Raw genomic sequence first — 13,073 nt, 5'->3', positions numbered from 1 at the left:
TTATCGTATTTGTTGCCTTTGTTATGATCTTTATCATGGTCTTGGTCCTTATCGTGGTTCATGTCGTCACTCTTATCATGAACCTTGTCCTTATCGTGGTCTAATTCGTAATTATTATCGTGGCCCTTGTCTTTATCCATATCGCATTACCTATATTGGTTCTTGTTTTCCTTGTCATGGTCCTTATTGTGATCCTTATTACTTTCTCGTGGTCCTTGTTGTCTTTGACATGTCCTTTATCGTGATCTATGTTGTCTTAATTGTGGTCATTGTTGTATTTTTATAGTCCTTATCGTCCTCCTTGCTGCTTTTGTCATCTTGTCTTTGTCATAGTCCTTATCTTGGTAAATTTCGACGTCCTTGTCGTGGTTCATGTCGTGGTATTTATCGTAATCCTTGTCGTGGTGTTTGTCGTGTTTCTTGTCGTAGTATAATATCATGGTCCTGATTCTGGTCCTTGTTCTCTTTATAATAGTCATTTTCGTGGTCCTGCTCCTTTTAATCCTTATGGTGGTCTATGTCGTGGCATAATCCTTGTCGTGGTGTTTGTCGTGTTTCTTGTATGTAACCACGGTCCTGATCTTTGTCCTTGTCGAGGTCATTGTTGTCTTTGTCGTGGTCCTTACAATGTTCCCTACTGTCTTTGCCATATGTCTACATCTGGCATTTCAAAATTAATATATAGTTTTTGCACTTTGGCGAATGACTTTCGTGTTACACGGTATATTTCAATCTTTCATTAAAGGTAAACGATCAAGAACGTAAAAAGAGACCTACATCAGAAATACACAGACAACGGATAACATTTTGCACTTGTGTGCACTTTGGAGTAAGATGAAAATAGGCCTACGCATGCACGACCAGATGTCTTTCTGGCTACGTCGATATCGAGTGAACAGCGCTGTAGAACTTTAACTTCCGACGACCAAGAGTCGTCTCATTCTTTTTAAGGGGAACTGTACGCGTATCAAGGTATGTACCCATCAAATTTCTTAAACTTCTTAAACCAATTCTGAAATGCAACAGACTATGAGTTTTGCGACATGGTGCACAGCACAGATCAATAATTTACATAGGCATTATGAATATGAACATTTTATTAACGACCGTTTCAGAAAAGACAATAGAGAACCATCAACTTTTAAAGAGCTCTTCTAATTCATTGCGTTAATACACAATCATATTTTATGCAATTCCTTTATATGTTTAATTGTATAAATAATGAATTACGAAGAAGTAGTGTATTTCATGTTGTTGTAGTCATATAATGTTCATTGATGGCGCCGATGTATTATAATAGTGTGACGAATTGTTTTGACGAAACAGGAGCAGGCAGTTATATTATACCACATAATATACACTGCTTCATATATTTCACGTTTTCTTTGTCCATTTAGATCTTATATGTAAACATTTACGTCTTTCAGCAATAAACAATGCTAATCAACTCTTATTTCAACGGTTATTGCTATCAATTTAATAAAAATATTGGCCAAAAATATAGAATATATTTTGATACTTCAGAACAAAAAGATTATTGTTGTCAATTAAGCTGTGCAGAGAAGTGAGGACAAGAAGTGGTGCTCACTGTATAATATGTAAGAGGTATTACATAGTTGAACAACGCCTTGACATTATCACATGTCAAGATAGACTATGCTGAACATCAGTAAAGTCTATAGTTGACGTCTATAGTTTGCTGTATTCCTTCGTGTCATGATCGTCACGTTCTATCTCTGTTGCATAGCATCACCCAGTGGTACAAAGGAATAAATTGGACATCTTCATTTGCTGACAGTGAGATCACTTTAAAACTCATTTTGGTCTAATATCCTCCTCACATCTATTCTTCTCCCCATATCTTCGCCTCGAACTCTAACCATCCTGGACACGGGGATGCTTCACCGACGGTAGTTCATTTCCACAGCTCGTTAAGAAATTTGTAATAGAGAAAGACAATATTATGGAAGTGTTTCTTGGAGTATTCCATGATTTTTCTATTTACAACCATAAAATAAATTGGCGAAGTCGTGTTGACACTCTTGTGTTCGCACAGAGCTGATGACCGAGGGTAGGCGATCGTCTTGGACACGGTCCAATGTGTTTAGAGATAGTCACAGCGACACAGCAGTAACTGATGGCCATATCAACTAAAACGTAGTAAAGTATAAAAATTCTAACTTATTTCATATAACTGATGTTATTTCGCTGAATTTCTGAGAGTGCAGGGAAATCATCTGCAATCATCCAATCACTGTAACCAGTCTAACGCGAAAACATACCTTATTAGTTATTAATTTCTGAAGTACAGTATACTGCCGATGATCTTCCACACGTTGTCATTGCATGACACCCTTTCCCTTGCAGTCAATACACACATGAAGCGACTTATCGCGGTAGGTACAGTGCGCTATTGCGATATGTCTTGATAACGTTTTTGCGTTTTTCGCCACAAAGCCTTCTTGCGTTCTTCGGCAGGACTCTCAACGACTACTGGCATCTCTGCAGAAGAAGAACCCAGACCAGCTTTATCTCGTCGAGGCACCAGAGGGACCTGTAGAAAAAAAAATACCAGAATTAGTATCTAAAATCTTCATCAAACTTAATAATTTGGAATTAAACTTACATATTACTGTAGTCCATATTTATCACTTTTATCTATGATTGGTATCTAAACTGGTCTTTATCTCACACCTTTAGCAACCCAAACAATGGCTTTTCACACCAGTGAATTAGCAGTATTTAAATCACTCTCTCCTTCACAATCAAACTTTAGCAAACAATAAAATCCATACAATCATTAATTTATAACTTCTTCACAAGCAACATATTACCAAGAAAAGGCCCACAATTTAAAATTAAATTTATATGTCAGTAGTAATAGATAAACCAATGTATATAACACACGAGAGTGAACAAGCTTTATGCGCTCGTGGAAATTATCACCCTCTGCGTCGCTTCGGGCACCAAACTGTCCACTCGCGGATAAAATCGAATTTTACTCTCTTATACTATAAATGACTATCATTACACTGTCGTTTGGTAATTTTATTACTACGTGATTTATGTCCGTTTACATTTCTATAGCATTTTATTACTAGATATATTCATATTTATTGAAGTCCAATAATAATGTAACTTTTATACAACAATGTGACTTTTATTTCCAACTTTAACCACATACCCGTCAACAATGGGTATTCCACTCAACACAGCAACACAGTCGTTATTGCACTCCACAGAACGACAATTACAATTCACGTGTATTATTGAGAAGAACAACAATGTACTCCTAATTTCAACTAATGTTCACAAAGCACTATGTACAAAACAAAACTGTCAATTCTCAGTTCACATTTCGTTCGCCTTGGTTAGTTCTTCTAGTTCACTGCACTTCGAATCCCGTCTTCCGGTTATGGTCCACGGCACGTCGAACTCCGGTCTTCCCAGCCGTGGTCTCCCTCACGGCGAATCCCGGTCTCGAAGGCTGGCTTCCTTGCTCGCTCGAAGACTCTGTGTAGACTGACTTCCGAAAACTAGCTTTCTCGCGGCTCACTGACTCCGTCGCCAACTCACGGTGTTATTTGTTTACCACGATTGTCTAGAATGTTCTGCGTCGCGAAGCCTCTGGAACCCACAACAATCGACCTCCAGATGTTTCCGTACTTCTTCCCAGTCGCTTTTCTTCCCTCTCACTCCCTACCGCGGCTAGCGTCTCGCAGTATTCCTTCTCCTCGCCTCGCACCACACCCCAGCGCCCATCGAAGCTCGAGCTCCGATTTCCCCGCGCCTTCCTTCCAGCCGGAAGCGCGCTCGACTCCCAAGGCAACTAGACACGAGTAGAATGTTCCAGTCGGGTGCCACAATATTTTACTAAGCTGCTCTCTATATATGTAACGGTTATGGCCTCCAGCTCTATTAAACAATCCAATGGAAAGAGTTGCAACATAGACGCGAAAGAGTGCAAATTCTATTAAAAGGATAAGATAAAATGCTACGTGGAAATCATATCATATAGTTGTTCGTACATCATCTATATCAGGCGTGGCGAAAATGTCATCGTGCGCCGAGCCACTGTGTAAGCTGCAACGTGCATAGCACCTATGGAGGGAGCCGGACACCCGAAGGGGAAGTGAAGCAACTGTCTGACTTATTAACGGTTTTTACATTTTCCTTACGTCAAGCACTTAAATATAATTATATACAGTACAAGGCTACAAACTAATGTTTAGGACGTGTAACGAAGAAAGAAATGAACAAGAAAACATAGGACACATTATCACAACCTAAAATTGTCTTCAGAATATCTCTGAGACAAAGTTTCAAAATCAGGAATTATGTCACTTACTGCCAGTCGTAGTTGATCACGAAGGTATTTGTCTGTCAGTCGTGATCTAAATTTGATTTTTACTATTTTCATTGTTGAAAATAATTTTTCACAAACGTAAGTTACAGCGAACATGGCTTCAACAGAGCAAGCGAAAGAACAAAGCTTCAAATATATATATATATATATATATATTTTTTTTTCCAAAGATTTGAAAAGTTCAACATTTGTCAAGTCCTTACATCTAGCTTTCATTTAACATCATACTGTAAATCTGTGAGTTTAAATTGAAGATCTAACCGCATTATTCGTACATCTGCTGAAAAAGAATCGACGTACAGAGATGATAATAATAATGATAATGATAATGACAATAATAATAATAATAATAATAATAATAATAATAATAATAATAATAATAATAATAACGCTTAACCTTTTAATGTTTCATAAGCCATATGTATTATAATGCCGTTTAATGTTATACAACCGTTTTCCTAGTAATACTTGTGAACAAATCATACATTTAATATTTTCATCATATTGTCAGCAAAAAAATGCGTCCTCCCATCCTACTTGAAACTTTCGTTTTTGTAGAGGTACATGGTTTCGAGAGAGATATTGCGACGATACGCCACTCGCAGGTAAGAGACAAATACAAATGGAACGGAGTTTGACTCCAGTGAGTGAGAGGGTGGGGGTTGTAGGTAGGAAGCAAGGGAAATGCACTGCGAGCCACAATGTGCTCGTGAGTCGCAGTTTCGCCACGGCTGATCTATATAATGCCCTATACGCTGATCGCAAGGCACAGAAGCCTTCCCCAGTACTTCCTGTAGAGTGAAACCCACTACGGATTTGAAAAACCCTCGAAGAACAATTCAGTAAGAAAAATAAAAAAAAAATTAAATTAATGAATAACATGTTTTCTTTGTGAGTCGCGTTCCCGCTAAGAAGCAAGATACGTGTACAATATGGAAACTGACATTTTTCCCAAAAAGGTGCTTACTTAAATGTTCCACGTTGAAATATTCACTTTAGATGTAACAGCAAAACTTTAATCATGGGACCCATTTACTTCGTAATGAAGGTCAAATTAAATTTATTGGCAAAGAAGAACACAATAAACTTCTTACATCCAACAAGAGGCAACTGTTTCAGACCATGATATTATTTCTTTGTATGCTTAATATATTATTATTATTATTATTATTATTATTATTATTATTATTATTATTATTATTATTATTATTATTATTATTATAAAATATACCACTACCACTACTACTACGGGGTGGGCAAAATAAAACTGGCCCTCGGGAAATATATATGAAATATATGAATTTATACATAAGACTGACGCGGAAATCACGTTGATAATGCAGAAAGCCGTGATTTTGATGCAACAATGGGTTGCTGTCACATGTCTGCGCCTGTGCATTTCCCGCATGCTTTGTACCGAGCTTTGCTGTGTCATTACGTTTGAGTGAGTGAGAGGAGCTGACGTGTTTAGTGGCCAGTTGAATGCAACACAAAATGGTGCTCACGATAAAACAAGGCGTGTTCATTGTCGAGTGTTATGCGAAGCACAATTCATGGAAAAGCTGTGCGGAACTGTTTGCGCAAGCGTTTCAGACTGGACGTGTTTTGGCAAAACCTCCCGTAAAGACTGCAATGCAAAACTTGGTTGCAAAATGGCATGAAACGGGCTCTGTAGGGAATAAAAACCGTTAAATATCCGAAAATAGTTCGAACACCAGAAAACATTGCTCGCGTGCAGGAAAGCCTGGAACAAAGTCCGACGAAATCGCAACGCCGTTTATCTGTGGAAATTAAGAGAACGTCGAGTGGAAACATTATCAAAAAGGGCCTGCATCTGTATCCTCACAAACTTACTGCTGTGCAAGCGTTAAAGCGTCCAGACGAACCTTCGCGTGTTGAGTTCTGTCGGTGGTTTCTGAGTTAAGTGAAATAAGCACTTTTGGATCCTCAGTTTTTCATTTCTTCAGATGAGGCCTTGTTCAGCCTGTCAGGGTATGTTAACTCACACAACATATGCCGTTATGCATCACTAAATCCCCATGAGTACTTGAAAGAGTCGTTGCATAATCTCAAGATTGGTGTTTGGTGCGCAATATCAGGTGTCCGCATCGTAACACGATTCTTTGTCCGGGCCAGTTTTATTTTGCCCACCCTGTAAATCATTTATGCCATTAATTATAGCCTAGCATTGAGACAGACACTGAAACTTTCTACGATACAGTGTTCGAAATGGCATATGCAGAGGTAACGAGTAGCATAGCTACCAAAATCCTAGGAAATTGTGACAGAAGTTCATAAAGTGAAGCACAGATATGATCGCATATGATTTTGGTGTCATCACTACAGATAAAAGTAACTGTTGACACTACTATCATAGCTTCATATTATCCTAATTCCGTGTGAAACTTCCACCGGCAAATGGCACTATATATTACCCGACAATTTTGTTCGTGTAACGGATGGTCGCTTGTACTACATAGCGCGCCGCTGTTTACGTTCCACATACAAAATGGTCACATAGTACGCACGACACTTTGCATAGAGCTGTTTTCATTGATGAAGACAACGCCAATGTACGTAACAGAAGGGCTGCAAAAGAGGTGTCGGCCAGCAACAACTGAGAAGTTGTATCTCTCGATTCCTACAGATACGAACCGTCAGACTTTGACTTATTAGTTATTACTGAAGCTCAAAATTAGTATGCGATGAGGTCGACTCTCGAGTGGTAACAAATGATCCTCACGAGTCGCTAAACTTCATATTTCCGCAAACGACAATTCCAAAATCAATCGCTTATGAGCGCGTATCCAATTTGGCAAAGGTTTATACACCAAAAACAGGACTGGATAATTTTCTGGAAGTCGGCCGATGGAGACTCAATTTCTCTTTCCATATCACAATGCAAAAAAAAAAAAAAAATTCGACCATCAAGTTCACGCTTTCACGTTCGAGATCATAAAATTTCACAGATTATGAAAATCCAACACAGCGCTTCGACATTCCGCATGACGCGCGGCGGAGAGATGCATTCAAAGAGGATATCTGTCACTCGCTACCATAAGGACTGTGAACAGGCCATTTGAAGTGCACGCACAAAAGTGAGCGACAAATAGACAGACCATGGTATACTGATACCGTTGGAAGAACATCACGTTCCACGCTGTAACTTCAAAAACACTGGGTGTTCAGGCCAGATGTGTTTTTTCTGAAGACAAATAATAACAGGTCCATTATAATAAAGTAACTATAGTTGTGCCAGACACTGTGTACAAAATACTATTACATCATTGTGACATTACGGTTGACTTTATCTTTTTCTTGCCCATAAAATCACTTTTCCTCGATTGTTCACTTTTGGGCTGTGAAAATTCCCTTTCTACGGGATAATCTCCCGATCGAGAACGTTAAGGATTTCGACGACAAAGATTCCATTCAAACCTTGAGTCGTTGGAGTGTGTTGTCACAGACTAGATCTTTAGATTATGTGGCCTGATCGTTGAGTTGATCAATTTTATTAACGAAAGTTTTAGTGGGACTTCATTCTTTTTTCTGACATACCATTTGGAGAGGTTGTGTAAGAGCAGTTGCAACGTACATCCTTTTCCTCATTATAATTATTTAGGGACTTCTTTGGAATTCGAAGCGTGATCCCTGTCACAATTTACTCTTTGTTCGCTTGCAGGCATGGGGTCGCTCGTTGCACGCATAAGTTTGCAGCATTTCTACGCATCAGTGAACCGTTGGCACTGAAAAAATCACATCGGGTTCGGCACGTTAGCACGGGGAGGCACACGCTTATACTCCACAAAAAATACACACTTCGAAAGCCAAATACACAGAACTGATGAAGAATGACTGTCCGTCCCGCTTATCCTTTAGTCAGAAAGTGTTCAATGAAGAATGTTTTGTCAACTCTAGTTGGATTTATAGATCCGACATATCATTTAGAACATCCGCATTAATTATTCCTCTCGTGGGTTTGAATAAGAAGTGCTTTTAACTTTAGGGCCTAATATATTATTAATGTCTCATTTTGCTTAGGCGCTAAGGATCCAACCAAAAGATTCTCATTCATTAGATGTCAGTTGCTTTCTTGGTTAATATCCTACATACCTTTCTCACAAGTGAACTGTTAATGAGTTCATGGCATTCAGAAACAACGGCGCGTATGTGGAAGAAATAGTTCATTTGTCTTCTTCCGTTAATCCCTACCCTGCCACGTGATATGGAAATCAATCTTTTGAACTCACTGCGCCATCTAAGTCAGCACTGTTTAAGTATTAAGACCGAGTGCTATTCAATTTTCCGATATTTTATTCAAACTCTAATTTCACAACATTACTGTTGGTACAGGCTCATTCTCCATATTAGTTTATTATTTTATACATTTCCCAAATCCACAACCGTAATTTTTCCAGTGAATTTTCAATGTGAAGCTGATTAATAGATGAGTTTTTTCTCTCTTTCAAAGCAAACCAATGAATTCAATAACGTAATGTTGGCACTCCAGTGACAAGAAATCAAATTGTTACGACATTCCACATTAGTTCTGAATTGACAGTAGAGCTCTACTTCATCAGTAGGAAAACATACTACAGCAATATAAAGAGAGATGCAGTAGCGTATTTTAAGGAACATTAATGTTTTAGTTTATTAGAGTCATGGCAAAACTAAGATTTTTTTTTTTTTTTGGAAAACCCATGTACTTAATCAAATTATATATTTTCCATTATTATTTCAGAACAGCATAATTCTTTATTTAGGATGTCAGAGATATACTTTTAGCTCTTGACTGTTATGTCACAAAATATTGCAAACTGCAACGTAACTTTCTGTGCAACTATTTCCCTTAACTCTCACTGCTGCTATGAACCTGGCAAACATGAACACCACCCAATACTTTTGTGAGATGAGACGGACGTTACGTAATACGACATACATAGGATGAGGCATCTATGAGGTTTAAAACAACAAATCATAATACTTTAGAATGACACTCTTTTCTTCTGATCGTGCAATGAACTTCTTGCGCGACAAACAGACAATCGACTATTAAGAAGTCAGCGCCTTTTACGTGTGTGTCACGTCCTTAAATATAACCATTCAAACACGCAAAACCCTCGTGCACACCTGTCAAGGATACGTACAGGGTTCTGCTAGTAAACAAATACAGATTCTTCGCCTGCAGATGGCCGAAATATTTACCATAATGCAAAGACATCTAATTACAGAGTCTACCATGTAGACGTGAGAAGACGCTCCCAAGATTTATGTACCGAGCTGCAATGCAGTGTCAGCAAATAGCACTGCATTTCACGTCTGCAGCCTTTGTTTGCGTTTCAATAGATTTGATGCGCACAGCTTCGCACGGTCTGTTAGCAAACGCCTTCCCTCCGAGACGCAGAGATTAGATTCTCGGTAAATTATGAGCGACAGTGGAATATCCATAGGAGGAAAATACTTGATCATATGCACGTCTCAATAGAAGTTCTAAACTGTAGAAAAGGCCGAAGGACATATATTTATTCAAAATTACCTGAGGATATTCACGATTAATTTAATATCGTACAAAAAAGCAGTAAAAAGTTAAATATTATTCTATAATGTAAATAATATTGTTTTCCCTGAAAATTATGTGTTATAACCCAGTTCCTTTCTTTGTGTTTTTTTTTTTTTTTTTTTCGAATTTTCTTTGTAAATTTCAATACAATACTTCTTGTATGTATAAAGTTACAGGGCCTATTGTTCATTTCTTTGCATATTCCGTCGCTTACTTCAGAATGTCGTTCACGCTGGGTGTAATAATTTTAGTGTATATAAATTTTATTTTTTTTCTTACATTATTACCCCTTTATCTTCGTATGATACTACAGCCAAATGTTCGAAAACGCATATTATTGCAATTTTTTTATTTAACTAAGACATATCATTGTTTGCTTTCCTTATCTCTAAAATATACTCAAATACTATTCATATTCGTATATTAAGTGTTCCTAGACTACTTAATATCCGTTGCCATATAAATAGTAAAATTATGTATTTTAAAAAGTACGAGGATGTTTCAAAAAGTAGGGTAACAAGAGCTCTCATGGACAAACTTTATTTCGCAGGCAGTTATACTGATCCACAGTAGTAGGGCACTGGTACGAATTTCTTTTCAACACAGTCACCACGCTTGACCAAGCACTTGTTTCAATGGTACACCAAGGCATCGATGCCGGCATATAAGAAATATGCGTGAAGTCAAAGGAGTTTCGTAACAGGCATGAACTTAGAAACTGAGTATGAGTTTGACAGCAATAATAGCTTAAAAATTGGGACGCACCTCACAAAGTATTGTTTTTACAGTTGCCAACTGGACAGAAAGTATGCCTAACGAACAGGAATTATACAGAATGGACACTGAACGAATTTTCCTGGTCTGTTTTTCTGCGTGTATGCGATCCATTAGCGTGTAATTCCACTTTCAAACGCTAGACATCAGTGTATTCGAGTATCTGCGAACGATGGAACAGCAATCTCGATTCGCTGGCAAGTCTGTTGAAAAGTATTTCTGCTGGCGACTGCTGGTGCGATATCAGTGCCAACTCTAGGGAAAATGGCAAAACCTCACGCTGATGCAGATAGAGCTGATTTGAAAGTCATAGAAATAAGTCATTGCTACATCAAAGGTACTGATGCACAGCGTCTATACTTATAATTTCCTATACGCATGTATGCCGGTCACGCTAGTTTAGGCCTACTTGCAGTAACACGAAAACTTATGTTTACGATGTATAATGTTTTCACAACTACGCAAGTTCAAAGCAAAAAATATCATTTTTGTCTAAGAAGGGAGGTTTAAATTAGTGGATAAAAATAGTGAGAAAAATTCTACAACATAAAAATTGTTTGAACCAACCACAAAAGATGTTTTTGTTCACGTTCATGGAAAACATTAGATTCCTCATAAGGAAATGGTGACATTGATAAAACTTCAGGCTCAACTAAATAAACAAGAAAATCACAGGACAGCAGTTTTATATTCCATGCAGTAATACACTTCTACGTATGAGGATCAAATGAAAACCGACTTAAGGGATCTTAAAAATTGTCAATTCTTTAACGCAAAGGTACTGAACTTGCTTCTGACTATCTTCCACCACACCACTCTTCGTGAGAAACTGAACCGCCATAGGGAAAGATCAAGTAACTTATTTTTCTTTTGATATTCAAAATGAGTTTCTGGACATTATTTCTAGAAAAATAAAAGAACAGGTACTGACTGGTAGCAGAAAAGCAAAATATTTCTCTATGACGTTTGATTGTACGATCAATAAAGCTACTTAAAGGAACTCCTTGAGTGCGAGGTCGCAAGTACAATCTCTAATAAGGCTCATTTGAAAGTGTTGTGTTAACAATAATTATGACAGGAAAAATATTAGCTGATAATGACCCACCAGGGCGACAGAAAATGAGTGTCCGGGAGGTGCACAGATCAACCCTCTATGGAATGTATTTATTACACTTCACAAAGTGGACATCATCGACAGTCAAGAAATTTCAAAATAAATCATTAACTTGCACCTTGAACACCGAATGAAAAATGACGCGCCACAGTGATCACAAAGGTTCGCACTATCACGATCGAAGACGAACTTCTGGGGAGTTATAAACCTTTCAGGACGTTCAGATAGGTACCCACTCTTAAAGAATGCATGTAGAATCATACTGATATAACGTGGTGACGAGAACTGATGGAATATGATGGTATGCAACCGAATGCGAAACAGTCTGTCGTGGAATTTATCATGAAACTGGCTATCCTTAAAGCTGCAGATGGTGCGATAATATGTTTTATAGGCACGGAAAAAACTAATATTCAGAGGATAAATTTGTCCAGTGGTTCCAGGTGGTATGAAATGCAATGTCACACACTTTTCAGGAGGAATAGTTTGCTCTAAAGAAGTATGATTTTTATATGCAGACCAGGAATCAAGCAAAAACAAGTTATTTTCACCAGCTATTGGACAAAAGCAGTGCCCATACCATAGCTGTAGTTCTGCTAAGCCCATTTTCCCCACTCTTGCTTGCTGTGACGTAAATATTTCCTACTGCCCATGCAAGATCATTGACGCGAGAAAGAATAGTAGGGGGGCAGAGCACTCTCTCTCAGCATTATAAATAACTTCCCAGCCAATTTACCATCCAGATTAATAGTTTGCATAATTGCATACGAATGCGTCAGGGTATTTATGTTCGTTGATTTTGATACAACTCTCTTGGTACCTCTAATTTCCAGGGTTCCTTTCATATGCATTTCATCTTCATATCCTGATTGATCGGAGTTGAAAACAAATTCCTTACTGAACGATGGGATAAGTTTGTTTATTTCATCTACAAATTGTCGGGCCGATTCCACAGTTTCACGATAAACTCCAAGACAGATTGTTTCGCATTCAGTTGCATGCCATCACATTACATCAACTCGTCACCATGTTATACCAATATGATTCTATATGTATTCTTTAAGAGTGAATACCTAACTGAACGTCCTGAACGGTTTATAACTCCCCAGAAATTCGCTTTCGATTTTGATGGTGCGAACCTTTGTGATCACTGTGGCGCGTCATTTTTCACTCGTTAATGGTGCAAGTTAATGTTTTGTTTTGAATATTTCTTGAATCTCGATTATATCCATTTTGTGAAGTGTAAGACATACATCCCA

The 13,073-nt window shown here is 38.0% G+C and overlaps 1 protein-coding gene across 2 annotated transcripts in view; it reads right to left on the bottom strand.

Annotated features, from left to right (window-relative positions):
• Nucleotides 1-1,079: 1,079 nt before the first annotated feature.
• The window catches only part of LOC138706125 (angiogenic factor with G patch and FHA domains 1), a 238,925-nt gene continuing 226,931 nt past the window's right edge, over nucleotides 1,080-13,073 (bottom strand). For both annotated transcript variants that reach the window (XM_069835111.1, XM_069835110.1), the window contains exon 9: nucleotides 1,080-2,554. In XM_069835111.1, coding sequence (XP_069691212.1) covers nucleotides 2,411-2,554 — 144 coding nt within the window. In that variant the 3' untranslated portion in view covers nucleotides 1,080-2,410. The remainder of the gene's footprint in view (nucleotides 2,555-13,073) is intronic.

This window comes from Periplaneta americana, chromosome 9 (genome assembly GCF_040183065.1).
Source record: "Periplaneta americana isolate PAMFEO1 chromosome 9, P.americana_PAMFEO1_priV1, whole genome shotgun sequence".
Lineage (NCBI taxonomy): Eukaryota > Metazoa > Arthropoda > Insecta > Blattodea > Blattidae > Periplaneta > Periplaneta americana.
The sequence above is the reverse complement of the archived record's forward strand: the minus strand, read 5'-3'. Positions and strand labels throughout refer to the sequence as shown.